This window comes from Nerophis ophidion, linkage group LG04 (assembly GCF_033978795.1).
Source record: "Nerophis ophidion isolate RoL-2023_Sa linkage group LG04, RoL_Noph_v1.0, whole genome shotgun sequence".
NCBI lineage: Eukaryota > Metazoa > Chordata > Actinopteri > Syngnathiformes > Syngnathidae > Nerophis > Nerophis ophidion.
The window spans coordinates 37,541,736-37,566,976 of NC_084614.1; the positions used below are offsets into that span (position 1 = coordinate 37,541,736).

Here is a 25,241-nt window from a genome sequence, read left to right on the forward strand (position 1 = left end):
TGCCCATGGTAGTAGAGAGGTTTAATGGAAGATACTGTGTGACAAGTGTCCTAACAAGTTGAGATGAGGAGTCCTTTCTTAAAGAGACAGGACTAATTTATTTTCTGTATAGGCTCATACAGTAACTGTCTGTGGAGAGTTTGCTAGCTAATTGTGGACTCCATATCTTCATAAGCGAGTAAACTTATAAATTCATCAGGGGATTGAATTAGGGCTGGGCGATATTGCCTTTTTTTAATATCGCGATATACGATACATATTACAATATTTTGCCTTGGCTTTGAATGAACACTTGATGCATATAATCACAGTATAATCAGCAGTATGATGATTAAATGTGTGTACTCTAAAACATTCTTCTTCATACTGCATTCATATATGCTACTTTTAAACTTTCATACAGAGAGGGGAAATCACAACTATTGACCAAAAGTGTATTTATTAAAGTTATTAAGCAATGGCAAAAACATTCAAGTCATTTTCAAAACATAAAGTGCAAGATTGTCAGAGACATTTTAAGGGTCAAATAAAAATGAGCTGCATAATAGGAAATCAAATAGTATTCGTCCTTCACTATGTGGTATGTTACTACGGTTATGAAATTCTCTTCATTCTCTAGTGAGGGACTTTTCAAATGATGCTACATATTAGCAGTAATGCTACTTTTTATAGTAACGCTTGTACCGCATGCTTGACTTATTACGGTTGTCTGTTCGACATATTCCCACTTTAAGCCGAACCACCGCCAGACGATGGAAACCCTGCTGTTTTTTTTGGGAATTAAGTCTTCCTTCATTTGTTACCAGATCCGCCCATTTTTTCATCACATGCAACATACCAACTCATATTATACGCTATTTAATTTTTTGCATATGCTGTCTAGCGCATGTTATTTGGATCTTAGTAAATCAGACCATAAATTGCCAATAAGTGTGAGTGTAAATGTTTATCTTCATATGTCCTGTGGGATAGGCTCCAGTTCTTGGATTGAATACAAGTACCGTTACACCCCTAGTGTAAGGTAATATCTAAATGGAAATATAGGCGAGCACAGTGGTTCTCAACCTGTTTTCAGTGAAATACCTGAATATATATTATTTAGCGAAATACGCTTTAACCAGAGAGAGGCATTTTTCATTAGAAAAAAAGATGTAAAACACAGCGCTTGTCGCATCACATTGAGTTGTTAGTGGCTAATTTTAAACATTTTTTAATAAAGATACATTAATAATTCAAATTGTAAACAAATAATTAGTTTAAAAAAATATGTGCATTAAAAAAAATATCAACTTCCAGTGCCCTTTTTTGTAATTGTGATAGTGTTGTCTGGTGTGCATTCTTAAATACATTGACAAATGTATTTAGTACCCCTGGAGTGCTTTCAGATACCATAACCTCAAAGGGGAAACAGTAACTATATTAGAAAACTTCTGGGCTAATATACGTGACCTCAAGGAAGCATCCTTTTTAAAAGTGCAAACATTCTTTTTCCAGGACAAGTTATACCAGGACGATTACCAGCTAGTGGTGACAGAAGAGGAGAGGGAACAGATATCTTCCAAACTGAGTGAAGCGTCAGTTTGGATGGACGATGATGGCTACTCTGCCACCACCAAGCAACTGAAGGAGAAGCTTTCTGTGCTCAAAACTATGTGCAAGGACATGTTCTTTAGAGTGGAGGAGCGACGAAAGTGGCCTGACCGACTTTCGGCTCTGGACACCATGCTCAACACCTCCAACTTCTTTCTGAAGTGAGTATTGGAATCTAAAGCCTTGTGATGTTTTTTTTTCCTGTTTTCTTTGTACTGAAATGCTTTTCATTATTTTAAAGGAGCGCAAGACTAATTCCAGAAGATGACCAGATTTTTACTGAAGTTGAGCTTAATATGTTGGAAAAATTGATCAATGAGACCATGGTAGGTGGTGAGAAGTGTCATTTTATTCATTTAATTGTATATTTGAAATATTAAACATTTGAGTGATGTGAATCGTGCAAATCCCAATTCAATTCAAAGTGACATTCGAATTCAGAATTTATTTTTTATTCCAAACTATTGTTGTACCTTTTACAAAACAGGTCACAGGTTACAAAAGCTACTTTTAACTGCCGACGTATACGTGCAGGTAGTAGTAAGTGCGGAGATGGCTTGAAGAATATCTTCTTAAAAATACATTTTTGAAAACTTTGAATCGATTTAAAGGAGCCATATGTAAGAATCTGGCCAGAAATGATACTGCAATCACTGTCAAAATTATTTAGTCCCCTCCCCCTGTCACTGACTGAGGTTGCCAGATACGCATCTGAATCTAGCTCGATTGACTGGGCTAGTCCAAGGAACTTTAAATGGCAAGCAGCTAGTCCTGCGCTGTAGGTTTCCCTTGTCTCTTGTTTATGCTTCTTGCAATAAGGTTAACTAAGTAATAATGGCACATTTTACTAATGTCTATTAGCCAAATGTAATTGTAAAGTTAGATTGTTGGCATTACCCTACTAAAATGTGTAGTTTGATCGCACGGACCACCATCAAATTATGTATACAACAATATATATCACATAGGCCTACTTTGTTGGCAAGCCAAGGCCAACAGTAAAATTACCGCCTCATTTCGTTCAGCATAACTCCATGTTGCATCCAACCTGACGCACTGCATTCTCTTCCATTAATGCACATCACCATCTTTCAGTGCAGTGCGATTCTATGAGCCAACCTATGTTTAACAGGAGGGAGGGACATGGCATGACAGGGCTAGCATGCTAAGCATTTGTTGCACGAACATACTAGCTTTGTTAGACAAGATCACTTATTGGACTGTATTGGACAATATAGTTTACATACCAAATGTCCATTTCCATTTATTACACATAATAATTTTGGCGTCAGATGAAAAAATCTTCTCCGCCTTCAATCGTCTCCATCTTTCAAAGGCCTCTCTGATACAAATCCTCGTTTTGTTCCTGGCTTTGTCATGAATAAGTTGAGAATCGTTACATGGCCTTTTAGATTTACTAAGGTATGACATGTTTAGTAACTTTACCAGTGGCAGTAGCTAAACAAAGAACACACAGACTTTGTCATTTTTTAAAATGGTGGAGGGCGGGACATCGAAATGCAAGATTTCCGGGCTGTAAATCTAATTTTGAAATGAGCATATCCCGGCTGAACTACTGTTATTGGTTATAGAAGTATTCGAAAAGAACAGGATTTATTAATGCCTTTTGACATATCGGCCATTTAATGATAACTTGACATGCAATTCTTACATATGGCTCCTTTTTAAAGTCGTAAAGAAATAAGAATCGCGGTTTGGATATGAATTGGGGATTTTTAGTAACATGATCTGTCCATTACAGACATGGAGAAATGAGACTACAGCCGAACAAGAGAAACGTTCTCCAAAAGAGCGTCCAATACTTCTCTCCAAAGAAATTGAAGCAAAACTTGTGCTGCTGGACAGAGAAGTTAACTATCTGCTCAACAAGGCAAAGTTTGCCAAGCCAAAGTCTAAAGCCAAGGCCAAAAATACAACCAGCTCTGATAAAAGCAGCAAGCCCAACGCCACCACCGAAGAAAAAGACATCCCTTCCAAAGAGGAAAGCAAAGAAAGAAAGACTGGTGTGTCTTGAATTTTTTTTTGTAATAACACCTTAAGTGCTTCCTAACCTACAAATTGCTGTACCTTTTCAAATCCAGAAAATGTTGAAGATGAGCAGTCAGACAATCCCCCGCCCACAAAGGAACACTCATCTCAGACAGAATCGGATCGCCAATCACTGCTCATAGATGAAACGACTACAGGTGCGTTGAACTTCAATCAAACACTACATATGAACTACTAATCTTGTCAATGAGATAACATCAAGAAAAAAAAAACAATATATATATATCTCCATCCTAAAACTAAAATTGTATCAGTAAACTAAGGTTTTTTTCCTTGATAAACTTTGCCTTTGGTTACTTAAAAGATAAGTGTCCTTTGATGTACACTTCTCACCCCACATCTATCTCTAAGGTAGGGGTCGGCAACCCGCGGCTCCGGAGCCGCAAGTGGCTTTTTGATCACTCTGATGTGGCTCAGCTGCATACTTGCTGACCCCCCGATTTTCCGGGAGATTTCTAAATATCAGTGCCTCTCCCGGAAATAGCTCGAGGTAAATATTCTCAGATTCAAACCTGGACAACAATACTGAGTGCGTGCCAGGGTGGAAATGCCTTTAACATCCTCTAAAACATGTCGTCGTATCCGCTTTATCACCATACTATCTTACTATCTGCACACCGCCCGGTCACATGTAATATGTGACTTTGACAAACACACGTAAGCGACTGCAAGGCATACTTGCTCAACAGCCATACAGGTTACACTGAGGGTTGTGATATAAACAACTTTGACACTCTTATCAAAATGCGCCACACTGTGAACCCACACCAAACAAGAATGACAAACACATTTGGGGAGAACATCCGCACTATAACACAACATAAACACAACAGAACAAATACCCAGAATCCCATGCATCCTTAACTCGTCCGGGCAACATTATACACCCCCGCTACCACCAAACCCCCCCCTCTGTTTGTCGGTTGAGGTGGGCGGGGTTGGGGGTTTAATGTAACCAGGAATAGTTAGGGATGCATGGGATTCTGGGTAACTATTCCGGGTTACATTAAACCCCAAACCCCGCCCACCTCAACCGACAAACAGAGGGGGGGTTTGGTGGTAGCGGGGGTGTATAACGTTGCCCGGATGAGTTAAGGATGCATGGGATTATGGGTATTTGTTCTGTTGTGTTTATGTTGTGTTACAGTGCAGATGTTCTCCCGAAATGTGTTTGTCATTCTTCTTTAGACCCTGCGATGAGGTGGCGACTTGTCCAGGGTGTACCCCGCCTTCTGCCCGATTGTAGCTGAGATAGGCGCCAGCGCACCCCGCGACCCCAAAAGGAAAAAAGTGGTAGAAAATGGATGGATGGATTCTTGTTTAGTGTGGGTTCACAGTGTGGCGCATAATTGTAACAGTGTTTAAGTTGTTTAAACAGGCACCGTCAGTGTGACCTGTATGGCTGTTGATCAAATATGTCTTGCAGTCACGTACATGTGTCTGCAGAAGCCACATGCAACATGTGACTGGGCTGGCAAGCTGTTTGTACAAGTTGTAGAGGGCGTTAAAGGCAGTGCCCTCATGGCACGCCTTTATTATTGTTGAATGGTTGAAAATCAGTAGACTTTTGAGAATATTGTTGCTCTTAAATTCGTAAGTCTCCCGGAAAAATTGAGAGCGTTAGTAAGTGTGATGCTGTTAAGCGGTAGTCATACAAAACAAGCGGGTAGCACTAACATTAAATTTTCATATTAAGGTTCGCTTGTCTGAGACCCCTGGTTTGTACATAGCACAAAGCAAAAAAAATCTCTGTATGCAATTTTATTTAATTATAAATTTCAAAAGAGTTTTGCGGCTCCCATTGTTTTCTTTATTTTGTGAAACGGGTCAAAATAGCTCTTTGAGTGGTAAAGGTTGCCGACCCCTCCTCTAAGGGAAAACCCAGCCACCCATTTCAGCCATTTTCCTTTTGGGCATTACCCAGAGCTCATGACCATGGGCGAGGGGAGGAACATAGAGGGACTGATAATTTCAAGAGTTTTGTCTTTCGGTCCGGCTCCCTCTTTGCCACTGATGCGTAGTCTGCATCACTGTAGAAGCCCCTGTAGACCTCATGATTCATTCTTGTTAAGGCCTTGTTTTTATTAGACCCCAAGGTCATTCCACTTGATACATGATCTAATCCCCGACCCGGAGATGGCATTCCAATCCAGGTAAGAACCAGGTACCCGGATTTGGAGGTTTGAATTCTCATCCCAGCCGCTTCACACTCTTCTGCGAACCCGTGAGAGTTTGAACACACCTTCCAGTCCCCCTTCTTAAAAAGGTGAACCACTACCCCAGTCCGCCAATCCAGGGGCACTTCCCCTGATGTCCACACGATGCTGCAGAGTTGTGTCAGCAAAGCCAGCCCGGCAGCATCCTGGGCATTGAGGATTTTACAGGTGGATCTTGTCTTCCGCCTAGGATCTTTTTGACCGCCTCGGCAGATTCTGCACTTTAAATTAGAGATCCCTCCTTTGAGTTCCCAGGCACTGCTTCTTCTTTTAAATGTTGTTTCTGTAATTGAGTAGGTCATCAAAGTATTACTTCCACTAGTCCTTAGCATCTCAAGTCGAGGTTAGGTGGACGGTATCTAAACTGTACTTAGTGTTGGCTATGCAACGCTTCCCCCCTCTTTGGATGGCAATCTTTCAGGAATCTCTTTGAAGCTCTCTGGAAGTTGTTATTCATGGCTTCACCAAACTCCAACCAAGTCCCAGTTTTTGCCTCGATATCCAGCCGGGACCTGTAAAATGCTTCCAGAGTAGCATCGGCCAAAAAGGTCTCCTCCTTCAGCTTGACAGCATCCCTTACCGCTGGTGTCTACCAACAGTTTCTGGGATTACCCTTATGTCATGCATGATGTGGTTTTGGGAATTTTTTAGGTAAGACTAGCTTTTTCTCCACTGTCAGAGCCAGGTGGTGATTGGTTGACTGTCTTCTCATTACACGAGTGTTCAAGACATATTACCGCATTTTCGACGACACAACCACAACATTCTTTTGGTTATACATGACGTTTGTTTTGATCGATCTGTGATTAGCACAGAAGTCTGATAAAGAAACAGTGCTCGGGTTCAGACAAGCGGGGCCGCCTCCTCCCAATTATGCCTCTCCAGGTTTCATTGTCATCGCTAACATGTGTGTTAAAGTCCCTAGGAGAACAAGGGCATCACCAGTGTGGAGTGCTCCCCCACACTACTTCCTCTACATCTAGAAAAAAAAAAAAGGGGGGGGGGGGGGTAGTAGTGGGTAATTTAGGCCATATCCACACGGATGGTTTCAAAAACAATCTCCATCCACACAAGTGCAATTTCAAAACTGTCTACACACACAAACACATTCACTTGTTGTCATGCACATTTTGTCTAATCATAAGCCTGCCAAAGCACCCACAGCTGACTTGGTGGAATTCCACCTCTGTTACATCTTTATGTTGTTGTATTCGGCATACACTGTCATGTATATTATATTATCTTTACTGCACTTACGCAGAGCCCTGGGAACATTATTAACACTTGTGGAATTATAACACGTTTAATCAGCAACATGATTATACATTTTAAGTGCAGTGAAGTGTACATTATTTCTATAATCAGCGCACACTAACCCGAATGTTTAAGTGGCTAAAGCGCATGGTTGTGCGTGTGCCGCTGCAAAACTCTTGAATTATAACACATTTAGCCATTAATATAGTGATATGTGTGCAAAGAATCGTACATTGTCTCTAACATCAGTACACACTACCAAGGGGGAAGGATTCTTCATGTTTTTTATTAATTACTCGGGCGCGTTACAATGCTTGTCAAAGTCTCATCAGCTGGAGGCCCGACACAATCGTATCCAAAACAGCTGACTCTCATTGGAGTTGGCGGGAGAGTCGCACAGCACATTTTGATGTGCTTTTTTATTAATGTTAAATGAAAATACATTCAAACATACAGTAAGTCTTATGTTGTGTTTAAAAGCAGCAAGGGAGTGTTGTAGAGCTGTGAAAATGACAGGGCACAACCGTGACGCCATCAGAATAGTCGCAGTCTCTGTTGGAGCCGTGTACATGCATGCGTTGAGGCTGAGCTGAGAATTTTGGAACTCTGCACCTTAGCCAGCATTTGGAAAAAAATCTGTGTTTATAAGGACAAAAGAATGCGTGTTGTCAAGAGGCCTAAACGCAGAGGTAAGTATGAGTCCATTAAGTATCCATGTTCGTGTGGACATGGCCTTAAACTTCTGTTTAGCCACACGAAGGTGGAGGGAGACTACCCTATCTTCCACCGGGTTAAAGCGTGTGGAAAAAGATCCAACCCCTTTTGAGAGTTCTGTTTTCATAGTCTTTGCCAAGTGTCGAGCTAGGCCCGATTTAGGTGAGCCGTAATATTCTCAAACTTATGCACCAGCTCAGTCTCCCGCCCCACTAGAGAGGTAACCCCGAACAAGCTTTTGCAAGAGAGGATCTGACTGCCACCCACCTCACATTGCGCCCAGCCCCTTCGGCCCCACCTATGACTGATGAGCCCATAGGAGGGGATGTTCTAGATCTATAAAAATTAGCTTAAATGCTATTATCACATTTATTTTTTCATCATGTTTTTCTTCTGTCTTCCCAGAAACAACAGAAAAATCCAACCCCGAGAACCGCATAGAAGATGAATTGTAACAACTTCAACTGGGATAATAACTAACCATAATATTTATTGACTGTGTAAATGTTTTTTCTGATGTCAATGTGTTTAACAGCTGGAAACGGAAGGGTTTGTTTGGAGATTATTGGTCTTCCCTTCTTATCCTCACGCGTTGAACTCTTGTCATACAATGATGAAGATGTTAAATGAGAAGTTTCTTTTTTCTTTTGTATTTTGGCGGGGTTGTCCTCTGCGCTGTATTTTCATCCATATTGAAGATTATTTGTCTTGGCCCTTTGTTTCTCCACTTTGTCTTTTACAACAGAAATTACTTGATAATTATGTTAAATGTATTTTTTTATTTTTATTTTGGGGAGGATTGTCCTCTGCACTGTATTTTTGTCCATATCCCCATCCCCTTTGAATGACTTGTGACATCCGATTTCTGTCTTTGTTTTCCTCAAGAAGAAAAAAAATGCTTTTCACCAGAGTATATGAGCATCCATCACTCCTTTTTTTTAATTCATTAGCAATTGTCAAACATCATGTCAAAACATTAACATCCAAGGTTGTTGGCACATGGTTTATTAAAGCCAAGTGATGGGTTGTTGCTTTTCCTGTTCTCCTTGCTTTTCAAATTCAAATAAATGGAGCTTGTAAACCACATGAAAAAACGCATTTGATGGATATTTCTAACTCGAGTGATTGACAAACTTGTCTGTAAGCAAGAAGATATTACATGCTTGTAGATGACTGATAGCGGAAGAAGCCGTGTTGCCAATTTTGATAACCACTTTGTACTGCTCTTATATGCAGTCAGGAACATTTTAGTGTATTTTGTCTATGAACATGCTCTCAATCATTCAGGTCATGGTATTCTCAGACCCTTCAATGATTGTCCAGTTGCGATCAATTGATTGCTCTGAGAATTTCAATGTATTGAAACTACGTCTGCACTTGTACTTACGGTGTTCCTCAAATGATCGCTCACTGCTCCTTGAGTGTCCTATTATTTTAGCTCTAACTTTAAAATAGCAATTCAGTGCTACAACAGCAAATACTACTCTTAGAGTGGATCAAATGGATTCTAATGGCTTGCTTTAAAAACTAAAGAGGGAAATACTTTTAAAGCATTTGTGTATTACATGACTACATTGTTCATGGGAGTTTCATTCATACTTGGTTAAATAAAGATTAACACAAACTGCATTCATTGCTTGTTGTGGAAATATTTCTCATTGAAATATACCGAATTTTTCGAGTATAAGTCGTTCCGGAGTATAAGTCGCACCTGCCGAAAATGCATAGTAAAAAAGGAAAAAAACATATAAGGCGCACTGGAGTATAAGTCACATTTTTTGGGGAAATTTATTTGATAAAACCCAACACCAACAATAGACATTTGAAAGGCAGTTTAAAATAAATAAAGAATAGTGAACAACAGGCTGAATAAGTGTACGTTATATGATGCATAAATGACCAACTGAGAACGTGCCTGGTATGTTGACATAACATATTATGGTAAGAGTCATTCAAATAACTATAACATATAGAACATGCTATACGTTTACCAAACAATCTGTCACTCCTAATCGCTAAATCCCATGAAATCTTTTACGTCTAGTCTCTTACGTGAATGAGCTTACAATTAGTTTGTATTTTACGGTAATTTGTTAATAATTTCACATAAGTCGCTCCTGAGTATAAGTTGCACTCCTGGCCAAACTATGAAAAAAAACTGCGACTTATAGTCCGAAAAATATGGTACTTTCCTTCAGTCGAGGTAAAAAGTGCCTGAATATCTGACGTCGACATACATGGTCGGACGCTTTTTTTCAACATGATTGAGCGATCCAAAGGTGTCATTTGTATAACTGCAGACATGTCATCAACATCACTTGTCATATTTTTGCAAAATATTTCCAGTTACGTCAAATTACAACTGCCACTTGCATTTGAAACTCAAGGCATCCTTGGATTTGGTTAACGCTTAAGGTCTGAGAGACCTATAAAGGGTATGTTCATAGGTGTTAAGTCACATGTTAGTTTTTGTTTCAACTTTCAGTTAGTACTGTGAAACTTAAAAAAAAAAAAAAAAGATGCTTGTGAATTTTGTTTGTAATTATTAATCAGAGGAAATTACTTGGTTGCATAATTTAGATTATAACAACAAAAAACCCAAAATATTTTGACACAAACGTAACTTTGTCAGAATGTCTATATAGAAAAACATTTTCTAAATTATCTGAACCCTATTGGGGTGTATTTCAAAGTGAAAATAGAAAACCAACGAGGTACTAACAGGGTCAAATATAATTGCATTTCAATATTCTTGCATGGATGTACATCGTCGTTTCAAATTGAACCACGGACCAAATAAAACTACAACATGGCTAACAGAGTAGAGAATCGGTGGAAGGGGGCTTGGCTTGAAGGATGACTTTTGACATGTACAGTCGTGGTCAAAAGTTTACATACACTTGTAAAGAACATAATGTCATGGCTGTCTTGAGGTTCCAATACTTTGTGCAACTCTTTATTTTTTTGTGATAGTGATTGGAGCACATACTTGTTGGTCACAAAAAACATGAAGTTTGGTTCTTTTATGAATTTGTTATGGGTCTACTTTAAATGTGACCAAATCTGCTGGGTTAAAATTATACATACAGCAATGTTAATATTTGGTTACATGTCCCTTGGCAAGTTTCACTGCGATAAGGTGCTTTTGGTAGCCATCCACAAGCTTCTGGTTTAAATTTTGACCACTCCTCTTGACAAAATTGGTGCAGTTCAGCAACATTTGTTGGTTTTACGACATGGACTTGTTTCTTCAGCATTGTCCACACGTTTAAGTCAGGACTCTGGGATGGCCGTTCTAAAACTTTAATTCGAGCCTGATTTAGCCATTCCTTTATCACTTTTGACGTGTGTTTGGGTCATTGTCCTGTTGGAACACTCAACTGCACCCAAGACCCAACCTCCGGGCTGATGATTTTAGGTTGTCCTGAAGAATTTGGAGGTAATCCTCCTTTTTCATTGTCCCATTTACTCTCTGTAAAGCACCAGTTCCATTGGCAGCAAAACAGGCCCAGAGCATAATACTACCACAAAGGCCCCACCTTTTCTCCTCCAAACATATTGCTGGGTATTGTGGCCAAACCGTTCAATTTTTGTTGCATCTGCCAAGAGAACATTCCTCCAGAAGGTCTTGTCTTTGTCCATGTGATGTCTTTACAAGCGTATGTAAACTTTTGACCATGACTGTAAGACCACTCACAAAGCGGTGCATCTTGAAGAGACGGTCTGAAAACAATTTGAAGACTGTCTTGAAAACAATCCATGCAAAATGTTGACCAAAGCGCCTCCATTACATGTTATGTAGACCACAAGAAAGTGTGTTCAATATAGAAATGGACCAGTTGTGAAATTATTAGAAATATGCTTCTAGAACTTCCACACAGGACCCCTTTATTTTTATTTTTTTTATAAAATTACATACAAATACGGCTGTGGGAGGGGAATGAAAAATTCACTCCCTACATTCAACATGTTTTTAAAATGTCAGAAGTACTGTTAATAACTTTACACCTCAGTCATAATGTGACTTAAATCAACAAAACAGTGTCAATCTCTTATGGCTTTTGGTTGAAACAAATTGTATTGTTCAAGTTCCCTTTTGACTTGTTTGTTCGGAAAGTAACAAACACAGCCAAAGCAAGGCAGACAATTCCAACGATGGCTGCTGCGACTGACACCGCCAGCATGGTGTCGTTCACAAGAGGCTGATGAACACCTGGTAAGACAATTCCAGAGAAAGTATTAGAAATGCTTCTTAAAAAATACTTTGTCACTTTCAATTCAATATGGATATTGGACCCTTGAGTGTTCGCCGACCAATATTATTCCAATACGAAATCAGCACAAATCATAGAACATATTATTTTGTAGTGTGGAATGTTAGAAAAGGTTTGATCAATAAAACACTTCCCGTATGGCAGATTGTTAAGCCTTTAAAGAAGTAGACTGCTGGTTTATGTTTTGGCAATTTAGTTGTCACAATAATTTATTAAATTAAGGGTATGACGCAGGAAGTTGAACGATCTGTACATTTTTGTTGCTGGATACTTTCTAATACTCTTCTCCCTTGGAGACTTTGTACATTCAATATGCAACTATTATTTGTTTTAATGTTTTGTATTGACATATGTTTTACACTGCAGTATATTTAATTAAGGACATTATTACGTTTACTTAGCCTGTATGCTATTTATGTCGCAGCTAAGTCCTAGTAGCTTATAGCCCACCATGTTTACCTTTTGTAAATGACATGACTAAAATACTGTTTTAAGTTGGATTTTCCTCCAAGGGTGTATTTCTCCTCTTTTGTTGAGAAGAATTGTTATACATTCTTGGGTAGCAGGTTATAGTTTGCTTTGTACGTGATTTTAGCTGTTTGCAAATGCACCAACACATTGAGTTTCCGTGTTTATGGTTCACTAAATAAAGGGTTTGTATGTTCTCTGTATCCATCATTATGTATTATTCTGATTGAGATTTTTCGTAAAACTGTTAGTGAATTTGACCACGAATTGATTACTTAAACAAGTTAAAAAACGTAATCGTGTGTTACTATTTAGTGGTCAACTTTATGGAATATGTACTGCACTGTGCAATCTACTAATAAAAGTTTCATTCAATCAATCAAAAATGTAAAATGTATTTACAATAACACAGATATGGTAACACTATTGTGCAGTAGAGAATATGCAATGATTTTTGGTCCAAAACATTTTGATTTATTCATTATGAAAATATTTATTTCCAGTTAATTTTATTTATCATCACATCCCAAAAATCTATTTATCCAACCCTTTACTCCGTGTATTTGTGTTTGACATTCCCTTCTACTGTTACCGACTAGCATTATTTTTGTTTTACTGAGATTCATACAGTCTGATTTTGTCAAACCATCTTTTTTAATTTGTTCATTTCTTCTGTTATTATTTGTATTAACTTCTGTGTGTTCTCTCCTGAACAAAACGCGGTACTGTCGTCTGCAAATAATACTTACTAAGTCCTTTGTAACTATATTATTGTTTCCCCAAGATGCAGACAGAACTCCTCAGGCAGCGAGCAGTTAGGAAAATGATTTATTTTTTATTAGTCTGGCAAAATACAGAAAAGTGTGCCGATTGCACGGGAAACTAAGGAAAAAGCTAATGGGAAAGCTTAGCATAGAATCAGGAATCAAAGAGTATACCCACGTAACTTGTTGCATAGCGCAAACAACACAGCCAGACTGAGTGCAGCGAAAAGCAGGAATAAATAGCTTTCTGATTAGTGCCCGGGAGCAGGTGAGTGTCCCAAACACTAATCAGAGGCAGGTGAAAATAACAGCACCCATGGCAACCAAGAAAACACAAACCCAGGGGTGCTGAAAAAGAACTAAGGTAGTCTTTAACCAAACAAAACATGATCCAGTCAATGGATCATGACACTTTACAAATGTTGTTTAAATAAAGAATAAACAATTTTGGTCCCAGTATTGATCCCTGAGGTACGCTGCAAGATATATCTAGCTCTGTTAGTGTATTTGCAACTAGCTTCACGTATTGCTTCCTGTTGGTTAAGTAACTTTTTGCCCAGTTCAAGACCATTCCTCTGATGCCACAGCGTTCTAATTGTTTGATTAAAATAGTATGATTAATTATGTCCAATGCATTTGTCAGAACAATAAAAATGTTATTTTTGGACTAATAGGCACACTTAAAATCGACAGTGCGCCTAATGTGCAGATTACGATTTGGTGCATGGTGTAATGATAAGTGTGGCCAGTAGATGGCAGTTACACATTAGAGCTACGTGAGGACTGCAAGTTGACACTACTTGTTCAATAAATGACACAAGCCAGTACAGGTTAGCAAGCAAGTCCAAAACTTTGATGTTTCATTGAGAAAATAGAACATCGGTGTTCCTCATAATAGTACGAAAAATACAATAATGCAGCTGCACACTGTTTCCCATTTAGTGCTTTGGTAACTTGGTAACGTCATTTTGATATATTGCCATCGACGTTGAAATATTTGCTCTGTATCCGTATCGGCAATCCGCAAGTATTCCACTTTTGTTGATGAGTTTGTCCAATTTGTTGTTGAATAATCGTTGAAAAATCGTTTGATAACATTAGCTTCTATTTCCTGCCCAAGACTTCTTTCCCGGCAAATGCTACTATGATCTGATGACCCGAACACTGAAACTCTGTCTGACCATCTTGATTTGTGAAGTGACTTACCTTCGTCTGCTGCCACCAAAGCTGCAAGAGAAATACTCAAGTTATTTGTGACGGACGAAAATACTGACATGTCTTCGTGCAGCAAGTATACCCTGGTTTAAACGTGTAGTAATGGGGCCTGAGCTCACAGTGGCAATATCGCTCACGGTGGCGTCCTGGTCCTCTTTGACACTACGGCGCCCCCTCAGGTTACTGGTGGCAGTGCAGTTCTGCAGGGGAATGGGTATATTGGTAGAAGTTACTTTTTTCTGCCGTGACAACACAAACATTTTTTATTTATTCTTTAAACATTTCAAGATAATTTGTCTGCATGTCGGTGTCGCACCCACAATATAGACGGACCTGAATGAGGTCGGGGCAAAAGGTGTTGGTGCAGAGGCGTGTGACACAGTGCACGTAGAAGGTGGAGAGCGTGGCATTCATATGCTGGACAAAGCGAAAAGCTTCGAAGGAGAACTGAGCTTGCTGCTCTTCTCCATTGATGCCCATTATGGTCTGGCCATCGTTGTGACACCTTTAAAAGAACAGACATTTACATGATATATTTCGTCTTTCCTCATACAACAAAGCACTTTGCCAGCTAATCGTGTAATATATTTCTCATAATATATTATTAGTCTTTTGAAAGTGTTACAACAACACCAAAGTTTAACACCCAAAAGTTAATGTATATAGGATAGGATACACTTTTTGTATGTATATACTTTATATGCACTATGTTATGTATTCAAATAACGAGGTAGCACACACGTTTAGTAACTTTTATATATGACTTGGGAGTAGCAGTAGCATACACTCTAGAGAGGGATCATCAACACTCAATGTACAGCACTTGGTGAGCATGCTAAATAGACACAACTCAACTACGGCAAGTCAGTCAGGACAAACAACGCTGAGTCAGCATGCACATTAATACACCACACACTACTACATCAGTGTTTTTCAACCTTTTTTGAGCCAAGGTGCATTTTTTTCCATTTAAAAAATCCCGAAGCACAGCACCAGCAGAAATCATCAAAACATGAAACTCAGTAGACAATAAAAAGTCATTGTCGCAATTGTTGGATATGACTTTAAACCACAACCAAGCATGCAGCACTATAGTTCTTATCTCCAAGTAGGTGTAGATGACCTATTTTGAGTTTTTTGGTGTTTTACCGTGTGTAGTGTTTTAGTTCTTGTCTTGCGCTCCTATTTTGGTGGCTTTTTCTCTTTTGTTGGTAGTTTCTTGTTGCAGTTGAATGTCTTCATTTGAGCGATTTTTCCCACAACTACTTTGTTTTAGCAATCAAGAATATTTCAGTTGTTTTTATCCTTCTTTGTGGGGACATTTTTAATTGTCATGTCCGGATGTATATTGTGGACGCCGTCTTTGCTCCATTGTAAGTCCTTGTCTTGCGCTCCTATTTTGGTGGCTTTTCCTGTTGCAGTTTCATGTCTTCCTTTGAGCGCTATTCTTGCACCTGCTTTGTTTTAGGAATCCAGAATATTTAAGTTGTTGCTATTTTTTTTTTTTGTGGACATTGTTGTCATGTCATGTACGGATGTACTTTGTGGACCCCGTCTGCTCCACTCGCTGTAAGTTTTTGCTGTCATCCAGCATTCTGTTTTTGTTTACTTTGTAGCTAATTCAGTTTTAGTGTCATTCAGCATAACCTTCCCTAAGCTTCAATGCCTTTTCTCAGGACCACTCACCTTTTGTTTTATTTTTGGTTTAATCATTAAATACCTTTTTACCTGAACACTGTCTCCCACTGTCACCTGCATATTGTGATCACGACAAACCATCGTCGTCTCAAACGTGTTCCTGACATCTACAAAGCAATTAGGTACCGGCTTCCCCCTACTGATATGATATGATATATACATGTATATGGTTACTCTGCCGAGCTCTCGACAGCACCGACACTCAACAATGGCACATTATTTGCATACTATAATTACTAGATTGCAAAAAATATTTAAACCTCAATAGGTGAAACTGTGTAATCTCCCACGGCACAACAGACTGTATTTCACGGCACACTGGTTGAAAAACACTGCACTACATCATAAATGCATGATGAATATGTGTATAACCAGTCGAGTCTGTGTGCAGTATTGCTGCTCTGCTCTAGAATGGGGGAGGGGGGATATAGAATCATAGCTCACCCAACAAAGAGGTCATGATATACTGGATTCTCAGGAGAAGGCGTCACTGTAGCATAACATCGATCCAGTAGCACATTCAGTCTGTGAGAAGGAGTTTCTTGTGTTAGAACAATTTGCAAATGTTGTCTGCCGTTCTTATCAGGGGTGAGATACAACTTTTTCACTTTTTATCAGATCGGATAGCAGCAGGAATCATAGCACGTAGTTTTATTTAATAATGTTGTGTGAGAAAAGGTTTGATCAGTTGAAATGAGTCAGAGAAGAATGGTAGGTATGAAAAACACAAGACCCGTATCCAGATGTATGCTCTTAAAGTGGATTCTTAATTTATTTTTTGGCGACATCTATCGGTCATAATTAATGACCAATAGATGTTGGTCATCAATAGATGCATGACGCAGTAAGTTGAATAAAAGACACTGGTCAATCCCAACTTCTTTCGGATGTCATATATGTTGAGTAAGAAGGACCACCGAGACGGAATAGTAATATTACCAAGTTTTACCAAAGCTTTAGAAGACCAGCCCTTACAATGCGATAATAGCAGCATCAAGAAGCGGTCTAAAAATCAAACCGAAAGAGTCAGCTTATTTAGTACGAAAACAGCCCCCTCTCGCCCAGAAAGAAATTCAGCCTTTTTGTTTTAAACCGATAAGGCCTCCTCCACAAACAGGGAGTATGTTTTACCTCTACGTGGACAGTATGGCGCCTTCAAGGTGATACAAATAGTTTACTAGCGAACATAAGATAAAAACCCAAAGTGTTCACATGGGAAAATATTATCTGCTTTAAACATGGCTATGGATTAAGAAAGAACACTTCAAAATATCTCATGCTCACATTGCCAGTCAGTTAACTTCCTAAACCAGCCTCGTCAATAAGACGGGGCGGGATTATTGCTTGTGACCACTTATGCTGCGTTTCATTCAGCCGGGAAGTCGGAGTCGGGAATGACTTCACTACTAAGTTGAGAGCGTTCCAATTACGAAGTCGTAAATCAAGCTGGCCACATCCATGAAGGCTATTTTTGCGTTTGCCTTGTCTGAGTATAAACAATTTATGGGAAAATATGCACTTTTTCTGCAACCTTCAAACACGCTGGATACAGACAAAACACAGACCCGATTGCTTGCGATATAGAACATACCACATCAAATAAATATAGTTTTTACTAAAGTGATGTTACCATATATAAACGTAAAACAATTTATTGTATATATTTGATTTACTGCGATAAAAAATAATCAGAAGTGCTAATAATGGATATCATAGAAGAGGATATCACTGTTTACATCCGGACCCGCCATCTTTGAAACAAATTTGAGGGTGGTCAGACCGCGCCGAGGGGCTTTCCAGTTGAAATTCCGACTTCCCAGTACAAATGGAACTCACCATTAGTCTTGTTTACTAATGGTGTTTGGCTTCCATGCATTCTTTGTTTTGCTTGTGGTTAAAATATGTTTACCTGCGCTACGCCGGCCATCTCCGCATTTTGGGGTTCCAGACCAACAGAACGTAACAATATATTACGTATGTCTATGTGTGCTAATGTCTGCAAGGCTGATATGTAAATGCTAGCTCCTATAGTAGCCTATAGCCTACCATATTTACCTTTTGTAAAGAACTGGACTAAAATACAAGAAAAAAATAAAACATGCTTGCTTATTGGAGGACTTTTAGATGTTAACTGGATGTCCAGTAAACGCGATGCAAGTTGTTTTTTTTCTGATATCGGCCCAATGCCTAATATCAATATCGGTTTGGGACACCCCTAGTTCTGAGAAATAATTATTTAGTTTGGGCTTGGTTTTTACTTAAACTATGACTTAATAATGTAGGTATTTAGAAACTACATCAAACGTTTACATAATGCATTATAAAAATAAAACCAAGCTACAGGACATATCCAAGAAGGTCAGTTCAGAATGTTCAACGGTTGTAATGGTCAGACAGGGATAAAATACGTGAATACACAATATTCATTTGAAAATTAATATTTTTATATTATCAAACTTTTGGTGGGAAGTACCTTTTGGTGAGGTTGGATGCTTTAATCTGGACAAAAATCCTGCTTTTTAGTTCAAGTCCTCCTGGAGGGATCCGCAGCCTTGATGTATATTGGCTGTCCTTTTAGTGAAAAACATAAAACAAGAAAAAACATCCCAGGACATGAGTAAGCGATGTATGCAAGTCATTTTTTTTACAAGTCTAAAAGTTTTTTCTTTGTTTGAATGCTCAAACATTGTAATACTATATTATATCTCTTTTTCTATTCTATCAACTGCCACACTTAATTAAATTAATGCAATTCCTCCAGTGTGTTTGCGTGCGTGTTCGCGCGTGTGTGTGTGTGTGTGTGTGTGTTTGTTTCTACCATTCTTGAGACATAAACAAGGAAAATTACCTTTCGTATGAAGACCGGTCTACAAGTTAGGACATAAATCATGGCCCCAATATGGAAAACCATTGCATCTGATAGAGAATGTCTCATTTGCACCTCTGGTGGTGAAGTCTATCAAAATTCGGGTGATCCTAAAAAGGAGGGATTTTTCAAATTGACCGTGTGTCTGGTCAACATATGAAATAACAAGTGTGTGTAAGAAATTGATATGTGCCCCCTTTGGCCAAAATTTATTTAAAAAATAAAAATGTATGTAGAGACATACTGTAATAACTGGAAGTAAATAATGAAGATTAACGACCAATTGTAAACAAAAAATGAAAAAATTATTTTTACGTATATGATAAATACATAATAAATGGGTTGTACTTGTTTAGTGCTTTTCCACTTTCAAGGTACTCAAAGCACTTTGACACTACTTCCACATTTACCCATTCACACACACATTCACACAATGATGGAGGGAGCTGCCATGCAAGGCACTAACCAGCAACCATCAGGAGCAAGGGTGAAGTGTCTTGTTCGGGACACAATGGACATGACGAGGTTGGTACTAGGTGGGGATTGAACCAGGGACCCTCGGGTTGCACACGGCCGCTCAATATGTGTATGTATATAATATTAATGTTGTAAATACAAATCTTTATATACCTAAAAAGGGTGGTTCTAAGGAGGGAGGCATTTTTCGGAGGTCTCAAGATGGTAACCAATACAAGAAAGTGTGTGTGTGTGTGTGTGTGTGTGTGTGTGTGTGTGTGTGTGTGTGTGTGTGTGTGTGTGTGTGTGTGTGTGTGTGTGTGTTTTCTACCCTTTTTGAAACATCAACAAGGAAAAGTACCTTCCGTATTAGGACCAGTCAACAAGTTAGGACATAAATCCTGTTCCCATTACGGAAAACGATTGCATCTGATAGAGAATGTCTCATATGCACCCCTGGTGGTGAAGTCCATCTAAATTAGGGTGATCCAAAAAGGGAGGGATTTTTCCAATTGACCATGTGTCTGGTCAATATATGAAATAACAAGTCTGTGTAAAAGTTTTAAGTGCTCCCCCTCTGGCCAACATATGTAATATCAAGTGTGTGTGAGAAATTAAAACGTGCCCCCTTTGGCCGAAATTAATAAAATAAATAAATATGTATGTAGAGACATATTGTAATAATTGGAAGTAAATAATGAAGATAAAAACCAATAGCAAACAAGAAATGAAAAAATTATGTATATGTATAATATGTACAGTATATATATAATATTAATGTTGTAAATACAAATCTTTATATATCTAGAAAGGGTGGTCCTAAAGAGGGAGGCATTTTTCGGAGGTCTCAAGAAGGTAACAAATACAAAAGTGTGTGCGTGTGCATGTGTGTGCGTCAATTTTGGTTTGGGTTTTGTATTCAAACTAGCAACACACACAAGCAGCAGAAATGTCTAAAAAAAAATCCATTGACACAGCTATGAAAAGCAGACAGGCATATCTCAGAGACACAATTCCATACTTCATTCATCCTAACATGTTTTTTTCACCACCAGAGAAGTTGTAAGAGGACAGATCAGGCTTCGTACCGAATAGAGTTGCATGCTCAATGTGCTGATGAAACTTCCATTGCTGTCCTTTACAGCCACACTGGTTCCAGACCTAATGGACAGAAAAAATAGTTATCAACATGGTGTTAATGGGGAATAAACGCTAAGTTGTCTCAATTTAAGAGTGTTTTGAGATAAGAGCTGTCTCTGGGTAATTGTTATGGTTTAAGTTGAAAGAAAATATTGGTGTTACAAACATCTCGCCATTAGTTGGTGTAGCAAATGTGACAGTGAACCCTGTAAGACCTGACCAAACATCTGGTCTTAGTTGCTAGCATTAGCTTAAAGCTGGAGATTGACATAATTTTGGAAGGACAGTGCTGAGAAGAAGAAGTGGATGATTTTCACTGAATTAAAGAAAGAAATCATCGAAAACATGACAGTGCGTGTTGCCAACTTGGCGAAGCAGTTCGATTGTAGCACTGTGAGTCTGTACTATACTGAAGCACAATGATTTGATAACGCCAGCCAAGAATGTTGAAATAATATCTGAACGGCAGACATTTATCCATGAAAATACGGAAAAGCTGCCGATGGTGTGTGTGGAGAGGGGCGTGTCCTACGCGTCCCCTGCGGGCAGAGCATGTGCGGCAGCCGGTCGTGAAGCAGCAATCAGGTGAGCAGATACCTCAGCTGGGAGGAGTTATCTAATCACCTGTTTCCTTTATCAGCAGCGTTGGAAACCATGAGCGGGGCTGGCAAACTGGGAGTAAGAGCCAGACGGAGGAGCACGCTGTTGAGCGTGAGAGACAGAAGCTGAAAAGCTGAAAATGAACTCTGAACATTATAAACTGTTGTAAAAAGAATAAAAGAGTGTAAACCACTGAGCCAAGGTGTGGTGTTTCCTGCAAAGGAACAGAGGATCGAGGTCGGAGATCGCCACAGTGGCGCCCAACTAAAAAAAGGACCCACAGAAAATGACGGCACCTACCCCGCAGGAAGCGCTTGGCCAAGTGCTGGCGCAAGTGTCAGCGGCAAGTCAGCAGCAGGCGCAGCTGCTGAAAACCTTGATGGACAGGGCAGAGACAACAGGAGGAACCCAGACCATGAAGCGCATGGTGGAGGGGGAGGATCCACAAACCTTCCTTGACGTGTTCGAAGCAACGGCGGTGGCGAACAGATGGCGGGAAGAGGAGTGGGGCGCGAAGCTGCTGCCGCTCCTGGTGGGGGAGGCGCAGCGGGCGGTGTTGAGTCTCCCGGCAACCGCCCGCATGCAATACGCCAACCTCCGACATTCCATCTTAGACCGGGTCGGCAGCAGCAAGGAAGACCACAGAAGGAGGTTCCGGGCGATGAGACTGGAACCAGAAGGCCGGCCATTTGTCTTTGCGCACCGGCTGAGAGACGCAGCGACGAAATGGCTCCAGCCAAATGGTCAGGACCCGGGGATGCTGGAGGCCATAGTCCTGGAGCGATTCTTGGAGGCCATCCCGACAAGGACCGCAGCCTGGGTCAGGTACCACAGCCCCCTGGATGTCAAGGTAGCTGTAAAACTGGCGGAGGAACACCTGGCCGTGCAGCGAGAGGCGACGCCAAGGATGGCCACGGAACCCGCTGCAGCACCCCGCCGTCGGCTCGCCCCGCGATGGGGGGCGATGGAGAGAGCAAAGTCGCCTGGGCAACACGGACAGGTTCCCCAGGCGGACAGAAAGCAAAATGCACATACACACACCCACACACACAAACCACAAAAGGGGGGACGCGGGAAAATCACAAACTTACTGGTGTTTTTTTGTTGCAGGGTGCCGGCGCTGGAGATAGAGGGCTTCCCTCACAGAGTGCAAATCAAATGCCGGGCCCGGTGTGTTGGGGGTGCGGACAGCCCGGTCACGTGCGCAGGGAGTGCTCCCTGATGGAGGTGGGGCAGGTGATGCGGGTTGTCGGGCCTCCAGCACCTGCGCCCGATCACGGAGAGACGTACCGTGTACGGGTAAGGTTACAAGGGGGTACATACCGGGCGATGGTGGATTCGGGCTGTAAACAGTCCTTGATCCACCAGAATCTGGTTCGGCCCGGGGTTTTGAGGCAAGCAACACGGGTGAAAATCAGGTGTATTCATGGGGATGTGCACGAATATCCGATTGTACCAGTGGAAATTGCATATGGCAAACAAAAACATAAAGTCGAGGTAGCTGTAAGTACGCACCTCTCGCACCCCGTAATTTTGGGCACGAATTGTTCCGGGGTTCAGAGATTTATTAGCACAATGTGTTGGGGTGCGTTCACGGACAGTAGGAGAGGGGAATATTCGCACTGTTCTTAGTGGCGACGCGGTTTCATCCGGGAGTGCCGAGCGGGAACCGGAGGGGGCTTCGCGGGAAGCCCCCCCGGCTCCTCGATGGTCACCTACGGAGGACTTTCCCCTCGAACAGTCCCGTGATGAAACCTTGTGCGAGGCCTGGGACCAGGTCGACTTTATTGACGGTCAGCTGGTGTGCCCGGGGAAAGCGCGGGTATTCCCTCATTTTTCAGTAATTAGGGATAGACTTTACCGAGTGGCCCGTGACACGCAAACAGGGGAGGAATGCACCCAGTTGTTGGTGCCAAAACGCCACCGGGAAAAGGTTTTCCAGGCGGCGCATGAAAACCCGATGGCTGGACATATGGGGTATGACAAGACACTTGATCGGGTCATGGTCCGTGTGGAGGGGCGTGGTCGTGCGTCCCCTGCGGGCGGAGTGTGTGCAGCCGACAGGTGAGTGGATAATCTCAGCTGGAACGAGTTATCTAATCACCTGTTCCCTTTATTAGCAGGGCCGGAGACCATGAGGGGGGTCTTCTTCGTGAGGACAGAGGAGACCGAGAGGCTGAAAAGCAGAGAGTGAACGTTGTATAAAATAAACCCGATTGCCGAGAGCAAAAAAGAGGGACTTTGGAAACGAATGTGAATGTAAAATAAAAACTGTTCTGTGAAAGACGCACGTATCAAGTGTTGTGGTCCCAGTGATCCGCTAGGAATCCGGAGGGGAAGAGGAAGACCTCCACAGTGGCGCCCAACTACAACGGACCAAGAAAATGTCCACCACAACACCCCTAGAGTCGCTCGGACGAGTGCTGGCTGAGGTATCGGCGGAGAGCCAGCAGCAGACCCAACTACTGCAGGCCCTAATGGACAGAGCAAACTCAGGTACGGGGGCGTCGACCTCGATGCAACGCATGGGGGAGGGGGAGGACCATCAAGCGTACCTTGATGTGTTCGAGGCCACAGCAACAGCGTGCAGGTGGCCGGAGGAGGAGTGGGGAATGAAACTGCTCCCACTTCTGGCGGGGGAGGCGCAGCGGGCGGCCCTGAGTCTCCCAGCGGCCACCCGGATGCAGTACCCAAACCTACGCCGCGCCATACTGGATCGGGTTGGCAGCAGTCCAGAAGACCACTGGCGGAGGTTCCGCGCTCTGAGGTTGGGCCCGACAGTCAAATGTTCGAGTTGATTGTCCTTGAACAATTTATTGATGCCATCCCGACCAGGACGCCGCATGGGTGAGGTACCACCGCCCCCAGGACGTGATGATGGCGGTAAACTTGGTGGAGGACCACCTGGCTGTCCAGAAGGAGGCGACGGCAAAAGCGGCCAAAAGGCCTACACCAGCACCCCGTCGACGAGTCACACCGCCGGAAGGAACGTCCCTGGAGCAGCGCACCCGCACGGCCGAGCCACCCGGAACCAAGGAGCAGGTTCCCCACTCAGAAGAACAATGCAGGGTACCGGCGCTGGATATGGAGGGCTTCCCTCGCAGATGGCGCCTCGAACCCCAGGGCCGGTGTGCTGGGAGTGCGGCCAACCTGGGCATGTACGCCGGGAGTGCTCCATGATGGAGGTGGGGCAGGTGTTACAGGTTGTCGGGCCTCCATCACCCGCCCCCGATTCAGGGGAGACATACTGTGTCCCGGTAAGGGTACAAGGGAGTGTATACCGGGCAATGGTGGATTCGGGCTAGAACAGTCCATGATCCACCAAAACTTGGTTTGATCCGGGGTGTTGAGGCACGCAACACGGGGTAAAATTAGGTGTATTCATGGGGATGTGCACGAGTACCCGATTGTGCCAGTGGAAATTCAATATAAAGGCCAAAAACATAGTGTCAAGGTTGCCGCCAGCGCGCACCTCACGCACCCCATAATTTTAGGAACGAATTGGCCAGGGTTTAACCAGCTAGTAACGCAATGCGTGGGGATGCATTCATGGGCTGTAGGAGAGGGGAGCATCCGCGTGGCTCTCAGTGGCGACGCAGTTTCATCCGGGACGGCCGAGCGGGAACCTGATGGCAGCCTGGGACCAGGTGGATTTCATCGACGGTCAGCTGGTGCGCCAGGGGAAAGCGCGGGTGTTCCCCCATTTTTCAAATATTCGCGATAGGTTATACCGAGTGACCCGTGACACTCAGACCGGGGAGGAACACACTCAATTGTTGGTGCCAAAAGGACGCCTGGAAATGATTTTCCAGGCGGCCCATCTTAACCCGCTATCTGGGCACATGGGGTATGATAAAACACTTAATCGGGTCGTGGTCCGATTCTATTGGCCAGGCCTCCGGGCAGACGTGCGCCG

General features: G+C 41.8%; 2 protein-coding genes across 3 annotated transcripts in view; one reads left to right on the forward strand and one right to left on the reverse strand.

Moving 5' to 3' along the window:
- Window positions 1-8,938, forward strand: part of hyou1 (hypoxia up-regulated 1) — a 42,002-nt gene extending 33,064 nt beyond the window's left edge. For both annotated transcript variants that reach the window (XM_061898027.1, XM_061898026.1), the window contains exons 20-24: window positions 1,495-1,751; window positions 1,832-1,916; window positions 3,353-3,614; window positions 3,693-3,797; window positions 8,250-8,938. In XM_061898027.1, the coding sequence (XP_061754011.1) occupies window positions 1,495-1,751; window positions 1,832-1,916; window positions 3,353-3,614; window positions 3,693-3,797; window positions 8,250-8,299 (759 nt within the window). In that variant the 3' untranslated portion in view covers window positions 8,300-8,938. The remainder of the gene's footprint in view (window positions 1-1,494; window positions 1,752-1,831; window positions 1,917-3,352; window positions 3,615-3,692; window positions 3,798-8,249) is intronic.
- Window positions 8,939-10,559: 1,621 nt separating this feature from the next.
- Window positions 10,560-25,241, reverse strand: part of si:ch73-261i21.5 (zona pellucida-like domain-containing protein 1) — a 28,541-nt gene continuing 13,859 nt past the window's right edge. The window contains exons 5-11 of the mRNA XM_061898028.1: window positions 20,674-20,746; window positions 18,737-18,834; window positions 16,708-16,788; window positions 14,899-15,070; window positions 14,648-14,765; window positions 14,557-14,577; window positions 10,560-12,057 (exon numbers count right to left, since the gene is read on the reverse strand). Coding sequence (XP_061754012.1) covers window positions 11,897-12,057; window positions 14,557-14,577; window positions 14,648-14,765; window positions 14,899-15,070; window positions 16,708-16,788; window positions 18,737-18,834; window positions 20,674-20,746 — 724 coding nt within the window. The 3' untranslated portion in view covers window positions 10,560-11,896. The remainder of the gene's footprint in view (window positions 12,058-14,556; window positions 14,578-14,647; window positions 14,766-14,898; window positions 15,071-16,707; window positions 16,789-18,736; window positions 18,835-20,673; window positions 20,747-25,241) is intronic.